The 19,621-nt window shown below is 37.6% G+C and overlaps 1 protein-coding gene across 1 annotated transcript in view; it reads left to right on the forward strand.

The window, feature by feature from the left end:
* The first annotated feature begins 248 nt into the window (after positions 1-248).
* RFC1 (replication factor C subunit 1) overlaps positions 249-19,621 on the forward strand; it is a 45,649-nt gene continuing 26,276 nt past the window's right edge. Inside the window, exons 1-4 of the mRNA XM_075091656.1 lie at positions 249-383; positions 6,260-6,388; positions 8,164-8,239; positions 10,347-10,466. Of these exons, the coding sequence (XP_074947757.1) occupies positions 381-383; positions 6,260-6,388; positions 8,164-8,239; positions 10,347-10,466 (328 nt within the window). The 5' untranslated portion in view covers positions 249-380. The remainder of the gene's footprint in view (positions 384-6,259; positions 6,389-8,163; positions 8,240-10,346; positions 10,467-19,621) is intronic.

Genomic DNA, 19,621 nt, shown 5'->3' on the forward strand with positions numbered 1-19,621 from the left:
GCCCTCAGCCCACCATTTTGACTCGCGCCTCCACGCGGGTTCCATCCCTCTGCCCCCAGGCCGGGACGGCCATAGCTACCCAGCCTTCCTGCCGGGGCCCGGTGGAGCGGTTAAAATCGGTTAAACCGCCACTGGCATCCGCACAGAAACCAGGAGCGGGGAGAAAACACACGGCAAGCGTACCCCCAACGGCCTCGGCCATACCCCAGCGGCCACGGAGCCCTGCCCCGCCCCGCCCCGCCCGTCGCGGCTGTGACGGCAGCGCCGCGCGCCGGGCTGCGGGAGTTGGCGCGAAGGCGACAGCGGTGGTGGGGGGGTGGTGAGGGAGGCATGGAGCCGGAGTCATCCCGCTAGCGAGACACACCGCCGCTGGCAGCAGCATGGTGAGCCCGCCCCGCTCGGGGACGCCCCCCCGCCGCCGTTCTCCCGCGGGCGGGGGAGGGAAGGGAGCGCTGCGCGGTGTGGTGTTCCGCCGGCGGGTGGGCGTCTTCCCCGGCGCGTGACTGCAGCCCCGCGGCCGTTGCGGCCCGATGGGGGCTGAGCCGAGGCGGGACCCTCTCCCCTGAGGACGGCCGCGGAGGCCCCGCGCCGCGGCGGAGCGGAGGGGAGCGGCCGCCGGCCCCGCCGCGCATCCGGCAGCGCTCCCGCGCTTCCCGCCGCTCCCATCCGCGGGGGCCGAGGCCTGGCTCCCCACGCGTGGCCGAGGGAGGCGCCGGCGATTGTGTCCTTTCCCCTGGGGGTGAAGCGCCTGAGCCTCCCCAGCTTCCCTCCCGCCTCCCGGGAAACCGGGCGGTGAGTTAGGTGTGGGCCCGGACCGTGCCCGGGCGGTGGGTGGGGAGGCTTCTCTGAACGCAGTCTGCCGAAGGTTTAACTCTTCCTTTAATTTCAGTAAGAGCATACACGAGGGCGTTTCTGCTGCCGAATTGGACGGTGTACGATATTTGCCGGGAAACAATTCAAGTGGGGAAAAAAAAACCCTTAAAAGTATAGAAGTAGGCACTTGTTTATAAATAATGACGGATGCAACCTTCAGTAGGACGTAAAGACTTTGTAAATACAAATATGTGTGTGTGTGTGCTTTCTAAAGTGCTGCTCGCTGGTGCAGCCGTTACAAGATAGTATCCCCTCTTCACCTCTGCCTCAGATAAATTTGCCGCTGCTCAGATGGAGTCTCTGTGCAGATGTTTTACTGGCTCGGCTACAAATGGCACTCAAAGACAGCTAGGTTCAACTTTGGGTTTGGACTCTTCATAGAGTTTAACCTTGCTTATATTTTACATCTGATGCACAGCAATGATGGGCAGTACAGTCTGAGTCTTTCACAGTACTGACAGAGGTCTGCCAGCACTAAGAATCCTGAAACAAACTGTGATATTTTTGTAGTTTGATACAGGGGTGGCCGATGACTTTAAATTTCTGTACAAGGACCAGTCTGGATCTCCTGTTCTCCTGCTATCACCTCTTTAGAAAACTGATGTTACTGGAAGACTTGCTTCTTCCTTTCCTGCCTTCCTGGGACAGTCTTTCTCCCTCTACCTAGTCTTCTGAATGTCACACATCTCACAATGTCTGGCACTTCCCTAGATGGAAAGAAGACACCCATCCTTCCGGGGGGAGGATGAGTTGCCTCAGCCCTTTCCCTTTTCAGTGCTGAAGAGAAAAGGCTGTACCACCATCAGTGCTGCAGCTGCAGAGATAGAGGCCAAAATGCAGTGATGTTAGTAACCGTGTAACCTGTTCTGCCTGAGCAGTGACAGCACAAGTGTATTGGAATTTGATATCATACCCTTGGAAACAGACTTTTAATGTAATGTCAGATGTAAGTAGCCCCTGTTGGATTGGTTCTGCAGCATCTTCTCAGCTGTGTTGCACTGATGCGTGTAGTTACACAATGAACTGATTTGTCTTAGAAGGGATTTATTTTTGTACGCAGATTAGTGGCCTGACCCCATTCACAAGCAGAGAGCTATACTGGTCCAACTGAGGGACTGAATGACCAGGAGTAGGGGCTACTTGAGCTGCCTCCAGCTGTGAGTGACACTCATATGGCCAGAGCTGTAGCATCAGCTGGTGTGTACTTAGAACTGTGACACTGCACGAAAAATACTGTATAGTACCTGTGCTGCAGTTACCACTATTGGTGAACATTAATTAAGCAGGGTTACCCAAGAAAATATTGGGAAGTGATACCACAAATTTGATTTCAGTTAGTGCAGTTTTTCTGGACACACCAGATGTCGGAGCAGAGTTTGCACAAAACTTGCACTGAAATAGGCAACTGTAAATAAATATGATTCTTTTGATGCAAGGCCCTCATGGGCACACTTCAGAATACCTGAAATAAGGTGCAGTACTTTCTATTGCAGTCATTGAGCTAGGTTGGTGGAATCCGGTTTTCTATCTTGTATTGTGTTTTGATGTGTAAATTGAATTATATGATGTTATTTTGGAAAATATTCTGCCTTAGCAGACGCTAGTCTTCTACAAACATTGTGCCTGTTATGGTTAGGCTGAGATGGTTCTGTCACCCAAGTGTTGGAGTAGTTGATCTTTGGTTTAGGATGCTTTTGAAATGCAGGAAAAAAGCCAGTATGGAGTGTTAATGACTTTTAAAACTGATTTTCTTGAGCTGGGTATTTATTAAAGTCTTAAAAGTCACTCTGACAAACCTTTGAGTAACCAGTCTCTGTACTACCTAGCAAAAAGGTTTCAGTTGCTATTAATGTTATTTCTCCTCAGTAAAACTGACGGATACAAAACTTTCAAGAGAAAACTTGCAACCTGACATGATTAATTTCTATGGCCTTCTCTTACTGCGTGAGATGGAGGATTTGAAGCAGTAGTCAAAACTTGCAAGAGCTAGCTGGCACAGCCATTACTGAGATCATTTGATTACTAAGATAGCTCAGCAGGAAGCCATGTACCTGAACACAGCTTTTTAGGCTGTTCAGATGCAGCACCTATGGGGAGCCACACTAATATAGACTCCTCACTTCTTTAATTTTAGTCTTCTGGGTGAGGGGACCACCTGGGACAGCCATGCTGGCATCTCCAGGATACCCAAGGCTGATGACTCCTTGGGGAAACGTCCCGGAAGGAAACTTGCAAGTTATATTGGTACATGCCTTTCCTTATTTCAGTGAGCACAGTTAAAAGCTAAACACATGCAGTTTTGCCACCTGGTGAACTAATATTTATATACCAATAAGATGGTCAGTCAGAGTATGTTAAGTAGATCAACCCAGAATAGAGGCAAGTGATCCTACGTGGGACCTAAGCTTATATAATACTTTATAAATAGTCTTCAGACTTGTAGGATGGGAATCAGTCCGATACATACTTATACTGCTTCATTTCTGCAATTAGTTATGCAACGAATTATGGATTTGCCTGGCATTGCTTAATAAATGGCATGAAAAAATTGTCCCTTATGAATCTTGGGTGAAAGCTTCATTGAAAGATAACTGTTGTTGCACTCTGGAGCATACTTTTCTCCTGAGCAATTCTGAATTCATCATCTGTTATGGTCCAGCAGTGGATAACAAGGTTGTGTTTTCTTGTGAAGAGCAAGGTAGCTGAAGAAGATTGGAGGTTTTGTAACTCTGAAGATTGAAGAAGGTTGTCAGTTTTCCTTTGTAGCTTAGGGCTGTATAGTTTAGTCACTCAGAAGTAGATGGTCTCTATGGGAAATTAGAATTTACTACCCAAATACAAACTTTTATTCAGAAACCTCTAGGTGGCTTGTGTGCTTTTATATTCACAGTATTTTCTGAAAAACACCTTAGCACAAGCATGTATCAGTAAAAGAAAAGGAAAAAAGCTGCCATTTTTTGAGGACTGAAATGCAGTTTGTGTGAAGAGGATAGAACGAGTTGTGTTAAAATAGGGAGGCTGTTTTGGAATACACAGCTGCTGTAGCACCATGGTATTTTCAAAGAAAACAGTATTTGTATGGATGGTGGTTTCTTAAGAAATAGGTAGAAGATGCTGCTTTGAATAAAACAAGCAAGCAAAATTGTTTATTCTCATTTGATCTGTTGATCTAATGAAATACTACCTGCGTTATGAAAGATAGTAGCAGTTGACTGTCACCCATTTATTTCGGATGTTTGTGAAGTGATCTGGGGAAAATAGCTTGTAAAGTTGACCCGGATTAGATACTATTTTTCAAAAGTTTGAAGTGGCAGTTTAGGTCCTCTACAGCACGTTAAATGTAGCAGGGCGTATAGCCATGGCATTCATTTTGTGACTTGAAGGTATTTATGAAGAGCTAACTTGATACCTCATGAGAACTGATGAGGCAGAAAATAATTTACGTGTTAAAATTTGGGCCTTAGCAGTTCAGGAGCTGTGATACTAAAATTGTGGAAGAAGCTGGGGCAGACAGGACAATTTAATGTATTTTCTTTACTAAGTCTGCATTGCTTAAATGGGGAGACAATGGTATTTCCTTGTATAAATGCATTTTTAAAAAATTAAATTATTGCACGCGGTGTTTGCAGAGCAGCTCACTTACTAGTTAACAGATTTTAGTTAAAATACTAGAATTAATAGAGCGTTACTATTGATCTAAAATTAATTCTTCTCCAGGTATTTTAAGACTAAAATTAACAACTATAAAAAAGAAAACAAAACTTAAGGTCACTTTATTTTGCAGCTATGTAGTAAGTATTTAAAATATTTTACTATGTCAAAGATCTAATGAGACTTGTAATCAGTTCTTCTCTTGCATATGTTACCTTAAGCCTGAAAGTAAGTCAGTGATAATGATTGAGTGATTGAGTCCATGAACCTGCTTTGAGACCTTTTAAATAGATGCTTTCTTGAAACCTGTTAGCTCTAGGTATCGACAGTCAAAATTTCAGAGCTTATATAGTACTACATTTATATTGTAGGAGTATATGTAAACTAGCAGAGTGTTGCAAATTTATGCGTCAGGGGATGAATTCCATAGATGGAAATGTGTGAAGTCTCATTAAGGAAGAATGCTTCCCAGTTTACCATTGTCTGTTCGCTGAATCCATATTATTATATGCAGGTAAAATATAATTTTTACAGGAAATAGCATTTCTGATTCTAGAAAATTGTTTTAAGCTAAATATACTAAATAAATCTATACATGTCCCATATTTTGTGTATGCTTTCAGATTACATAATCCATTGATTCTAAGCCCTATAGGCTCTGCTAATCCAAATCCAAACTGCCAGGGAGCTAGCTGGTAAGAGAACAGGAGCCTGAAACACCCCTTCTTGACAATCAGATCTATGGACATTTCTTAAGAATTTACTACTTTACTTGTAGTTCCCTGTAATCATCAAAAACTACCCAGATGAACTCTATGATGGGGAACAGCTGTCAGCTGGGTAGAATATAGTCCTGTGCCACACCTTTTACCTGCTATATATTTAGGCCACATGGGGTACTTTTTTTTCCTCTAAGATGGCTACTGCCCCTGGAGGTAGTGATACTAACCAGGTACACATTGTCTCAATTGCTTTTTAATAAAATGGAAACATTAGATTTTTTTTTTAGCAGAAGTCAGCTTTGGTTTTGTGTGTACAATATTGCTTTTAAAAATTGAAGGTTCAGCTGCTGATTTTTCAGATTTAGAATGCTTTTTTTTTTGCTTGTGCTGTTGTCAGATAATAAAACAAGGTTACAAAATGGACCTTTTTGGAGCTCTTCATATTCTTTCTCTTTATTTAAATCTTATTTAAATTTGTTTCTTGCTGGTTTTTTTTTTATTGAGATGAGAGTTACTGTCCTAAATGTATAAGAAGGTGGAGGATGCAGTATGTTCCACTACTTGCCTGCTTTCTGGTTCTTGGTCTTTTTTTATCTTTTTACATTGGACACTACTTCATACCTGAGTTGATCATTTTACCTATAGAAATACTTCGGACTAGGTTTATGATGATTAATTGGGGGAAGAATTAATTATACGTCTGTCTTAAGTCACTGTACTTCAGTGCTAATTGAAGTTTGTTTTGAAATGTGTATTTGTGAAGATGTCCAACTAAGGGAAAAATAAACTTTTTTTGGTGACTCAAAGACAAAAGAAAGGTGGTGGTGTGTCTGAGCAGCTATGTTTAAGTAGCTGGTCTTTGTTTTCTTGATTGTAAATAAAATGTCCAGGTCAACAAATATATATAAGGAGCTGCTGAGAAAGTAACTTAAGTGCATTGCTGTTTTGTAGTGTGAAACTTCTAAGAGCTATCTGTATTTAAAAATTGATAAATCTGTTTTCCCCTTTACTAGGATATCCGGAAATTCTTTGGTGTTATACCTCCTGGAAAGCAACAAAAACATGAGACTGTGAAAAAGAGTGAAAAAATCAAAAATGGTGAAGAACCTTCAAGTGGAAAGAAAAAGGGAAAGGAGGCTAAGGTTAGTTATGCTTTTCTTATTTGTGAAGTGTTTGGTTTCTCTGATGTAGGATTGTTCATCTCTCTAGCATTTTTTTAAAGTTGTAGTTCTTCCTATATACTCAAAACCAGACTATGTGTCAGTCATTTTTATAGGCATGTGAGGAAACTACCACTCAGTATTGACCTCTAGCAACAAAACTTTGTAGGTGGTGAAGAAATTTGACAATTTAAAAAATATTTGGGTTGTAGGGCAAAGGAGACGTAGGTAGAAGTTGTTAGGTTAGGTGCTAATGTAGGAACAACCTGATGTATTTGAAGTTATTTTAGCTGTAGCCATAGTTCTCTAAGTAGCTCTGCTTATTTAATTTTTAATTTAATTAAGATTGAGGCTTAAGTGCAGCAGATGCAGGCATATCATAAAGATGTCATGCTTTCAAGTAAGGTAAAAGTCTGTGGTGTAGGTGCTCTCTGACCAATCTTTGACATGGTGGTTTTTTTAAACACCTGTGGGAGAAACATTAACGCTGCCTTTCTTGGACAGGGTCACTTATGTAAATGTGATGCAAAGACCAAATTCTGTAAAATGACAGGTTAGGGTCAGACTGTGTTCTAGTCTGAGTACTTTTCATGTTAGTCATCTGTACTGGTATAAAAAAGAAAGGGAGTGGATAAAGAGGGCTTTAAAATCTCTTAGAGAATGGAAGGATTTCTAATAGGATGGAATGTTTAATGTGAAGCATCAAAATCAAGAAGTAAAATGTTACTTAAAATATTTTGACTGTATAATTTCATTTTTTTCAAAGTGAAAGTGAAGAGCCATTTAGTGGAACTGAAAGACAGCAGTTATGTGATCTATTACTTTTACTTCGCAATTCTTCAATTATATCAAGGATTTAACAGGTTTCAGATTAGAACTGAATGTGAATTTTAAAATGTGTAGTTATGTTTATTTAGAATTATATTTTTAGAAGCACTTACAGCTGTGTATGAAACAAGCACTATAAAACACTATAAAAAACTATAAAACTATAAAACAAGCATAGTTGGTAGTTTGATAGGCCCAGGTCTTATCTCTGCAGCTTGTGATTTTTTTCTAAACATCTAAAACTTGTCAATTTCTTAAAAAACCAAACCAAAACAAAAAAAACTCCAGTCACAACTTGGGACAGTTTAATACTAGCTGCTGCTAGATTGAACATGTTTGTCGACTGTGACCATTGGTGCAATCTTTTATGGTAGTTGCACGTCGTAATGGGTGAGAGGAGAAGCTGCAAGCAACCAGAACGCCGAATAGGAAGCCAGTCTAGCTTCAACTGTTGTATATGCTTTTTTACCTTTTCCAGGTGGCTATATTTTACTCTGAAGTTGTGCTGAATTCTGGTGGTTACAGCAAAGCCATATCCAGAATGGAACCAAAAGTGAAAGCTGAATTCTGTACCAGTAACTTATTGGCCTGTACCACCTCTGTTTCTGGTGGGATCATGCAATTTCTTTTTTGGATCAGAAGTTGCAAGTGCTTGAAAATCTGTTTGTGACATTAAACTTGAATATTTATTGTCAACACAATCATGTATGGTTTGCTTGGAACACGTTTAGCTTTATTGCTGCAGTTTCTTATTTCCTCTGCCCTGCACCTTTCACCCTCCCACTCATGAGTTAGCACAAGACTCTTCGTCAACGTGATATTGGGAAATAAATAATTTCTTAGAATTTGTTTGAAACTCATAAATTTGAATGTGTAACTGAGCTTGAAAGACCCGTTTACTGATTGAACTAATGGACTGTTATTCTTAGGTGGGTAATTCACCCAGTGAAGATGATTCCAGACCAAAGCGGATGAACAAGAAAAAAAGAATAATATACGATTCAGGTAGTGTTCACAGTTGTTTCTGAATGTTCCTTTGTATCTTTTGCATCAGCATTCAAGCTCAGTTAGGTAAATGGTACATCTGAAAGCAAGCTGTGGTTTGTTTGGTTTTTTAGTAAATGCAGTTTAAAACATTTTTCACAGTAATTATTGCTGGATAGCTAAATATCTTTGATAATAATAAGAGTGCAAAGTATGGCATGCATATAACATACGGTGCAAAGTAACTTTTACCAAACCCTCTGTTAAAACAAAAACAAACAAAACAAAAAACCTAAACCAAAAAGTCCATTCCCCCGTCGTTCCCCCCCCCCCCCAAAAAAAAAAAAAAAAGGAATTTACTACCTGAACCATCAAAGCTCCAGAACTTTCTTTTTGTTATGAATAAGTATATACATTGTGGGGAGGTTTAGGTTTCCTGTTCTGTTAGGGATAAACAACATCCTAGGCTGGGTACAGGAGGCTCATCATATAATATAATTTCACATTTCTCTACGTTCTGTGAACATAATATAGGAGATTGTTTTAAAAGGCTAATTTGTGTTTCCATATGCATCTTTCTCTATTAAAAAAATCTAGTAAATGTTCATCCTATAGTATTAAATTTACAGTATCAAACACGCAGAACATATTTTAAAGCACTGCTATCACATTCTAAAAATATTCTTTGGAGTATTATAATCAGGGAAACATCTTTTATAGTACTTGTATTTTAAAAAAAAATGCCAACAAACAAACCCCCCCCAAGCACCAAAAAGCATGACCCCATCCAAAAAAAACCCCAAACCCTTGCATATCTAGTTAGCTTAATTTAAAAGCTTGAAATTTCCAGCGTAATCTTTCTGAGCTGTTACATCATGTGACCCTTCTTTGATTGGATTCTAAATCCTGAATATTTCTTGTGAAACTGTAGAAAAGATTGCAGGAGTTTCTACAATTTTTGACTCCTACTGAAGACTGCAGCTTGAATTTTTAGAAGCAATCTTTCTAACTATAGAAGATGGCTTCTCCTTGTAGAAGAAAAATGATCACACATCTGTCAGAATAATGCTATAGTATACAGAAAAACATGTTCAAGTCTTCAAGAGAAACTGTTCTATAGACAGTTCCTGTTTAGCAGTGAGGAACAGCAGTAGAAATATTTCTGCATTAAAAGGTGGAGTAAAAAAGTAATGTAAAACTCAACTGCTGGTTTTAAAGTGCTGATACTGTCTAGATATTTTGCAAATTCTAGTCCAGTAATAGTGGGGGAGCAAAAGAGAAAGAGTGCTCTAAGTTCTTGAAGATGGAAGATTGTGTGTGTTTTACCTTTTTTTTTTTCTTTTAATAATTGCAATATATATTAGTGTTAAACATGGAAAAAGTTAAGTGCTGAAGGGTAGTCCTCTGTTACACTTGCTGGCTGCCTTGGCTTCTTCAGTTTGTCCTGCTTACTCATTCGGATGTTGGGATAAATAATCCATAGTAGTCTAAGTTTGGCATCTTGACAACTTTTGGGATACGGAAAATGGTCAGCAAGGTGAATGGCAGTCTGCCAGCATTTTGAAAAATCAGAGTACAACCTCAGGGATCTATTTTAGCCTGTTGTTAGCTTTTGGAATAGGTGTCATGGAATACACCAGCATAATATAATACTGTATAAACTTAATCAGGCTAATGAATCTATGTTGAAAGTTTGTTGTGGTGCTTTTTCTTCGGGGGGGGGTGTGTGTGTGTGTGTGTGTGTGTGTGTGTGTGTCAGTGGTGTGTTTTTTTTGTTTTTAAGTAATCTGATGTAGTACTCTTGATGGTTGCATTCCTTTTCAGAAAGGTTTTTATACAGGCATAGCAGTTCTTGGAATAAGTAAGAAAATATTTCTTATGTAAACAAAACCCACTGTCTAGACTGAGTTCTGACCAAACTTTTAGTCATTTATATTCTGGAATAAATGATGGCTAGGCTATTAGATGATGGAGAAAAATGAAGATGTGCTCTGACCTTCGATATGATATGTTTTTCTCACTCAATTGAATACGTGTGAAACCGTGTTAACTAATGTTATGTGATCTATTACTTAAAGCCTGTATGTATGTGGTGTACATCTACATTTATGTTGTGGTCAAAATACAGATTCAGAAGAGGAGGTGCAGTCAGTGAAAAAATCCAAGAAGACACCTGAGAAAAAAGCAGCTACTTCAAAACTTGGTAAAGTTCGAAAGCAGGATCCTGTTGTTTATATTTCAGAGACAGGTAATAGAAGAAATATATCATTATATGTTCAGTTGTAGGGGGGTGGATTATGTTACAAATGGGATGGATTGTTTCAGTAATACACTCTTAAATATGACCATAAAACCTAATACTAAGAAAGACAAATCATGTTCTCCTAAAAAAAAGCTAACCAAAAGCACTTCAGAGGTTTAGCCTCAAGTATTGTAAAGTCAGGAGCAGGGTAGAACTCAGGTGATGTTTGCTAGGTTGATTTAAATATGCATATAATTTCATGAGCTAACGCTTCCCTGGTTCCTTCCATAGGGGAAGGAGTTAAGTAAAGGAAATATTTTAAATATAGTTAAACTGCTCACTAGGACACTTTGTGAAGTGACTGTAGGCTGTCATAAATAGGTTTGAAAACCTCGATTTTTATTTGACTTGGTATATGACTTTCCATGTCTTTAATCTCTGCCTAATATGTTGGTAACTGCAAAAGTTCTTGGGTTTAGGAAAAACTGGAATTGGAAAATACAGTCGTAACAAGAACTTGCATTATACCTTGTATATACCATCCTATACCATACTTGTGAGTCCTGGATTTCAGCTTTCTAAATTCTGTAGCTATTTTTGCCCTTGGGGAAAGGAGTGAGTGTAATTAACCATTCTTGGTCATTTTCAGGTCTCCTGTAGCCTTCTGAAAAAATTGTGACAGTGATTAACTGCTAAGTTCTCAGCAGAATTTGATTTAGATTCAGTCTCTTCTTTTGAAGCTGTATAATTAAACGTAAAAGGCAATCTTAAGCCAAAAGTACCATTCAACTGAACAGATAAGGGCAAATTGTCAGTTTGATTGAAGAGTCTTATGCATTCGTTTTCATGTTTGCATGGTGGTTATTCCTTAAAACTGCTTGCAGTGTTGCTTCTTGTGTGATTCTTGACCTTGGTGCTCTCAAGAGGAGTTTGACTGTAAATTTATAGGGAAGACATTAATCTACTATATGGAAGTTTCATCCAGCAGAATTGCCACTAAATGTGTTTCCTTCCCACCTTCAAAACAAAAACTGATAATGATTTTCTCTGCCCCGCCCCCCCGCCCTTCCCATGTCCTTAATTCTATCATGAAGCAGTTTTGTTTCCAATTACTTCCTTAATATTGTGTATTTTCCTCTACTATATTGGAGATATTATGGAAATGTTTTAGTGGCATTAGCTACTGTTGTTTCATAGGTGAATGCCAGTTTATGTAGACTCAGTCTTTATTATGAATGTAGCATCCTTAAAGGTATGCCACCAGAATAGGGGAAGCTACTCAGGTTTTGTGAATTCTGTAAAAATGCATCTGAAAGAAGGTTAATAGAGGTTCTAGTATTTAGCTTAATATTTCAGTACTTCTTGAAGATGGACTTTAAAAGTACTTTTTTTGGCATCTGAGAGCAGTTAGCTGAATGTGTATGCATGTGCATATTTTTGTTATGTAGAGTTGTTTGGTGTTTTAAATTTTTTTCCTTTTTTTTATAATTTGAAATGCATATGAGTGCTTGCAACTTCAGGGCTGCTTCTACTACTGGTTGTTCCCTTATCCCATCTTAACTAAGAGATCTGCTAGTGGCACTTAAGCAAAGATTAAGAGTATACGTGGGCTGAAAGAATTCACTTACTAAGATTTTGACGATAGGATGAATTTAATTCCTGTCTTACTGAATGGCATAGATTGCAAGCATCTTAAATTTGACTCAGTTAATTTGTTAGATTAGAAGCTTTTTGAATTGTCTACTGTTCAGAGCTGATAGCATCCCAGTTTAAGTCTCTTGTCATGTTAGGTTCATTTTTTTCTGATTTGCTTTTAAAACAGAAAGGTGTCTTTCTGCTCTGGATCTATTGTCTTTTCACATTGATTTGTAATAACACAGATAAACTGAGGTATTTTGCCATTGGATACTGGTTACCACACTGTGCTCACGTGTACAACACAGGCTGTAGAATTTCCTGAGAGTTGCAACACTAGGTGGACACATTTTGGTCGCAGAGGTGTTTCTTAGAGTGGGTGAAGCATTTCTCACTACTTACCCTACCTTAGGCTTGAAGTGAGAGAGACTTAGCTTTTTGTCAGTTGCTGCTGCGGTTGGATGTACTTATTACATCTGGTCTGAGTTCAGCTGAGTCTGTAATGATCAGGTTTTCTGTGTTTGTCTCCTAGATTGGGTTTCACTACTTTGCTGGCATGGATTCTTAGAAACTGTGATAAAATTAACAGACAGGAATATTGATAAAACATAGTTTTCAAGTGTTAGAATTCCAGGAGTTCTTTTGTGATCCCTCTTTGAGTTTTAGGATGCATGAAAAGTAGACACAGTCCCTGGGTATATTATATCTTTTTTGTAAGATCATTTCTGAAAATAAACATTGCCTCTGTATAATCATACCATGTATTTTTAAAACAAAAAAAGTTGTTTGCTGCAGCATCCCATTAAAAGTGTGGCTCAGGGGGCTTTTTTCCTATACCTTCTTCCTCCTTAGGCTCTTTTTAGAATAATTGTTTCTAAGATGGATTGTGCTTCTTTTACATGTCCTAGATATTTGGCTTAGCATTAGCTGTACTATGTCATGTATTCAAATAAGCTCAGTTTTCCAAAGTATCCTGAACATTTTATCTATCTTGTTGGTCCTTTTACTTAAAACTTTGTTTCCTTTGACACTTTTGCCAACAATTCTTTCCTAATTAAAAAGGATCTTTAATGTCATTGATCCCAGAGTAGATAAATTATCAGGTTCCTGGGGAATAAACAGTGCATATTTAGGTTTATTATGCAATTCAAGGTGGTGTAATCAAGGTTTTCTGCACAGGGATACCATGGGAACACAGGTCAAGGTTATTAGTGAAAACCATGGCTCAAGGTTACTCTTTAGATAAGAGTGTTAAGTACACACAAGGTGGCCTTAATAGTCCATGACTAAAACAATGCCTTTATAACCTTGAGACTTAATGCTCAAATTTTGTTTATATTTAATCTGTATAAATTGTTTTTTTGGGCTTAATGGAGCTGTTAAACTGAGGGTGTTTCAGTGTTATTGATACAGCTATTGGCTTGAGGCAAACATGTTTTTATAAGAACAAGAATATAGAAATAGTAGATAGAAAAGATCCTAATGAAATTTGTAGGCATATGTCCTTTTCTCTTTTTTTAGTGTTATACAGCTGAAAACTTAAGAATATGCTTGTTGGACTCGCTCAAAAGTCAGAATCTCATTCTTGAGGGCTCTGTCAGTGGCAATGTGTTGAAAGAGCCTTTTGGCACCAGTCAGTCAGTAGAAGCTTGGTAGTTAATTGCCTCAACCTATTTTTCAGTTTCATGTGAAGCTTTCTTCCTGTTGCTCGAATTTCTTTTCAGCTCTTCAGTATAACTATGTGGGATATAGCTTTCTTGAAGAATGTTTGGGGAATTAACTTTTTGGTTTGTATAAGAGTGGATTGATGAGATTATTGCATTGCCTTTTTCTTATTAGCTTGTGAAGTTGTCTTTTTTCTTAAAATGGCAAAAAAAAGAATAGTTGATTTTTGTATTTGTATAAGAAATACTATTAAAACAAAATTAATTTAAATTGTTTACTGGTGGCTAAAGATAAAGTGAAGTTATTCTAGCAGGTAACAACGGGGGAAAAAAGAGCCTTTCTTTTTGATAGAACAGTCTCAGTAGATTGGGAAAAAATCCAAATGTTTGTTGTATTTGTTTAAAATAACACTTTGTTTGATTGTTTAATGAAGTATGGAACCTTGACCTTTGTTTGTAGAAGTTGACCTGTTATTAAGTTGTGTTGAACATTGTCTGGTTTCATCACAGGTGGTTATTTGGCAGGAATTGTGACTTCACTTTTACTGAATACTTAATCTTCCGTGTACATTGTATAGGGGTAATTATGCATATGTAGCAATTGCCTTGACCACTCGAATATTGCAAAATACAACTTAAAAAGAAAAAGCCCTGTTCTATTGGTAGGCTGAATTATTTACAAAGCTAGAAAAATCAAAGTGGTAGAAACTGAATAGGTTTGTAGGTTGCTGGAAGACTGTTCCTTGAGAGCTTAGAAGACAGGAGGAGAAGAATAGCTTGTGAATGTGCTTGCTGAATATAGACTCTCTTAATATAGAGAATACTGGGGGGGTGTGTGTGTGGTGTGTGGAACAACAACAACAAAAAACCCCAAACACCAGAAAAAAGTCAGTTAAGTACTGGTGGCCAAAAACCAGTCCCCACATCCAAACACTGGTTCAGATGAGCAACAGATTTTCAGTGAATAAGCGTGTTTTACATGGAAACATTTCATGGGAGAGTAAAAAAATTGTCACTGTTACTTCCTGGGCAATACTGTATATACTTATGGAAATTGCTATACTTATGCAAAAATGCATATGATAAATAGCATTCTGTGTACCAGCTTTCCTCCAAAGTGTTTCCTGAAAGGTCAGTCGAGAATATGTAGTTGGATTGTAAGGGAGTTTGACTTGAAATGCACTTGAGGAATGAGAGTATAGGTTCTGGCAGAAATCCTATGAAGAAACAGGGACTAGTGGTGCAGAGGACGATGTGAAAGGTATTTAGGAGTCAGCCTCATTAAAATTGATTTAGTTAAAGTTGGTAATACCAACAGTGCGACATAAGGGTCCTGTAATGGTAAATGTGCTGTTGTATTCAAACATAAGTGGTGAGAGGAGTGTTGCATAAATACGGTAAATGTATGCTACTATCTGGAGTTGAACAGTCAAGTAAGTGGAAAACAGAGGTGTGGATGTAATAAAATATAATATTTTTAATAGACATGATCTTTTTTCTTGTCTCTGCAGAATCTAGAATAACAGCAACATTGAGAAATAAATGTGTTAACTTTAAAAATGAATGGGATTTATTTATCAGAAGACAGTGATTACTTTAGGATTACTTTGTCAGCCTGTATTTCAAATGTGGCAGGATATGAAATAAATTCATTACAGTTTAATCTCTGTAACAATGGTTGTTAGATTTTAAGTTTTTAATAATGGGCCGGTTGTAGCACTTACTTTTAGAAGTACATGGTAATTTTTTACTACTTTTTGGAGGTATGTTAAAAGATGTTCTGGTCAAGTAGCTGGCTAGCTGTAGTACTGTGCTGTTCACTTGATATGTTTGGATTGCAAAATGATTGTTTTAATTGTCAATTTATTTTGAGGAAACCTTCTGGAAAATAATTTTCATAGATCCTTCGTGCTTGTTCCTTCTTTTAAAAATGGCTTCTGTGTAAAAGCTATTGGTTCTGTAGGCTGCTTTTGATATTTTAAAGCCCAAACTATTTTTTAATCTGTTTAGAAAAGGAAACAGGTTTCTTTTCAAATGGATTTTTTTTTTAGTAGAACTGTTTAGTGTTTGGGTTGTTAATGTGTATTGATATTAATGGGAAATATAATGGCATGAAGTACCGCTCTATTTAAAAGAAAACACCCCAAACTTCAGGCCTGTAGCAGACTGGATGTGTGAGCCTCTTAAATAGACGGATCGGTAGCTCCATGTGCTGTTACTTTACATTATAATTTCAGAGAGTTAACACTCTCTAATCCTTTTCTTTCCCTGAAAAGCAGTATGAAGTGAATTCTCCTTTTCCTGAATAGCTGGATGCAGAAGTTACCTTGGATAAGTGTAGTAAATGTATCTTAAGTCAAGGAACTGAGATGGTATCCTTAACCCAGTGTTAATTTGATTGCCTGATAGTTCTGTGGAGATAACCTGTTCTTGTAAGCGTTATACTCTTCCATGACTGCAACAAGCACTTTTATTGGGTTTTCTTTCCCTTTACTGTTTCAGTTGAATTTTTGCACGCTTTTAACGGTACAGTGAAAAAATGGAATGTCCTCGCTGTGAACTAGCAGTGAATTGCATGTATGCAGGCTGTTTTTTTCTTTTATTAGAGAAATACGCACACATTGTAAATATATTAAGTACCATGAGTGTTTACATTTTGCATTTCTTGGACATACAATGTAGTTGTATGTCTTCAGTGTTGTCTGCCTCATTTTTGATGTTGTGCATCTGTGTTATTTTCCAACTGCGCCCTGACTATTTTTCTCATGCTGGCACTTTGTTTGGCTCCTTATGGCATTAGTGTAGTGAAACACAAGAAGTATGTTCTGCTGGCTATTCATGTGCACATCGGAGCAAGGTGACATTAATGGTTGTGACACTGTAGGTGGTACAGGGTAGTAGAAACTGAGATCTCAAAAGGAGAGCATTTAGAGTAGTACCATGGAAATTGTAGTGTAGGGAACAGCCTTTTTATTTTCAGTCAATTAATGTCTCTCTTCCATCTCCAACATGACTTATGAACCCAGCTGAAGATTAGGTATATTAAATTTTTAATACTTAAACAGATTTTAATGTTTTTAGTCCTGTAAGTGCAAATGAATCTTACTTCTCTGCTGTGTGTCCTACATAAGACAGCACATTTTTAAGGTAGGACCTAAGAACATAACACAGAGGTAGTACTTATAAAGTACTTTTGAAGTAAGGTAAAACTTTATAAAAATACTGACTCGTGCAGGTTATTTCTGTTTATGAAGTTGCTCTGCCATTGAAAAAAGCAACGCATTGTTCTTTACAACATCAGTAATTCATATACTGGTATTGTAGGCATTTAAGAGTTATGGATACAAATAACTTATTTGCAGGTACCTTTGGTTTTTTTCCTTTTTTTTTAATAGCGGTTATGGTTCAGAGTTCACATTAATTTATTGGGGCTTTTTTAATGGTATAGGTATTATGTGGTGCACCTATGTTATTTGCTCTGTAGTTTTTCAACAGTTAAAAAGGTACGATGTAGGAGTTAGGGTTTTCTTGGTGTGTGTTGTGGTTTTTTTACAGGTTTCTTTTAGGTTTTTAATTATTTTGACAAAGATTGTGAAAATGGATGCCGGATTTTTGCACTTACTAAAGACCAGTGTTTTCAGAAGATAAAAAGTAGAATTTCAGAAGTTCTTGAGGTTCACGTTGTTTGCTGTAGAGGCTGTCTCTTTGTTTTTTCCAATACTTGCACAAAAGACCTTTGCTTAGAAATACTACTAACTTATTGTAACCATTCAGGATATTGCATTTAAATGATGTTTAAATGAAATTGCTAGTTCCCAGTTTCCTGAACAAACTTTCTGTGACTGTCATACTTAAATTTGTTAAATTTATTTGTTTTAAATTTTTGTGGGACCAGGGAATGAAGCATAGTACCTGTTAAAAATACTCTTTCGTTTGGACCTTCTGGTGCAGCAATTCAGTACTGACTTTTTTCAGTTCCTTTGTAGTGCACATGCATTCATCATTCCTTTTATAGTGACTATTACTGTGTTGACTGCTAATAGTTTTCTGGAATTACACTATTAGGCATTAAAGTTGCAATTTTCCACATATAAAGCTATTTTTAAGGCCTTTCTTCCTTTCAGATCTTATTGAGCTGCTTGAGTAACTGGGCTTGACTCAGTTAATGTGCTGGGGATTAGTTTAAAATGTAAATGTAAAAGAGGACCTTTTTTTTTTTTTTTGGCTAGACTAGTTAGTTTTGTCTGAAACAGAACACTCTGTCCTGAGTGGTTCAGTAAGCTGAGCTGCCTGAGTTGCAGCTGGAAAAAAAAAAAGAATGTGTTTATACTTGCCTGGATTATTTTCAAGTTACTTTTTTTTCCTGTTTCCTAATTATTCAGTTGACATTACTGAATATCCCTATCATGCAAGTAACTTACGGCAATTAAACTAGAACATGAAGTTTCATTGCACGGTGGGGATTCAGATCTGCAGCTGTGAAATAATAAAGCTGCTATTATGGTAAAAGTAACCGGTTCGAGTGAATAAAACTCTCTTTGATAAACTGGAAAGAGTTAATGGACCAATAACTTCTCATTGCATGCCAAGGTAGTACACACAGAAGTTTCTATGGCAAGTGTGAGTATTTCATTTGGAAGGAGTTGCAAAATTGATGGTTTTGCAGATGAATATAATTTACTTCAGCTTACAGATATTCAGCCTGCTCATATATTTAAATGGTCCCAAAACTTCTTTCTAAAGATATTTTTAAAAGGTAACTATACATATTTGACTAACAGTTTTCTTTGGTATGTACTTGACAGAAAGGTATCACAGGCTATGTAGTTTGGCACTGAAGTGTATAATTGTAATTAGATGTGGCAGTTACTGCATTAAGGTCTTGGATCCCAGAACCTTTTTCCTCAAAGTGAAAAATATGACGGAGGCAAGTTCTTGAAATTATCTTTAATAACTGGAAAATCCATATTGTAAATTGATTTCAGGGAAGTAAAGCTGGAATGGTTCTGGTAAGCTTTATATTTTTATAACAGCTTGGAACCTTGACATGTCAATATAGGAAAAGTGCTAACAATTATGGTTTAAAGTACATGTTTGTAGACATCTAAAATCAATTAGCTTGTTGAGAAATGACATTAAAAAATCTAAATGACTGTACAGACCAGTTTTTTTTTAAATGTAGGTTGCAACTAGGTTTTTAAATGATGAGGAAGATATGAAAGAAAATGCAATTTGCTAGTCACACATAGCATCTGTTCTTTTTGGAAAGAGTTACAGGGGTTGAGTATTCATAAACTTGATGGCTTTTTTGAGAAGTGGTGGATATCTTAAAGATAATCTTTTTAAAGATTTACTTTAAGCAGAAGATGGATACAAAACTTAGTCCTACCAACTGTTGGGACTGTTGAGTACTGATCAGTGCATATTTAAAATAATCAAAACCTGATACAGTGACTTCTTTTCATACAAATGTTATTTTCTCTACCCTCTGTTTTAGCTTGGACTATTCCTCTAGACTGCAAGTTCTTTAGGACAGGAGTTGTTTTAAGTACTTGTGCAGATGTGGTGCCATTGAAACCGAAGAATGTCCAGAATATTGTAATTTTATACAAGTAATGTAGATTTAATTACTTTTGGGTAAGATATAGTCCTTTAGCTCTGTTACAAACACCACTTTAATATGCATGTATCATAATAAGTTAGTTATTATTTAACCTGTAGATGCCCTGCCTATATTTTGAGTTCTTTTTATAAAATCATAGCAAGAGATTGTCTCTGCCTTAAAAATTTTGCATTCTAAACAGGAAGCAGGGACTTATATTCTGTACTGATGAAGAGCTCAACAGTACAGAAATAATAGAT

Source organism: Phalacrocorax aristotelis, chromosome 4 (genome assembly GCF_949628215.1).
Source record: "Phalacrocorax aristotelis chromosome 4, bGulAri2.1, whole genome shotgun sequence".
Lineage (NCBI taxonomy): Eukaryota > Metazoa > Chordata > Aves > Suliformes > Phalacrocoracidae > Phalacrocorax > Phalacrocorax aristotelis.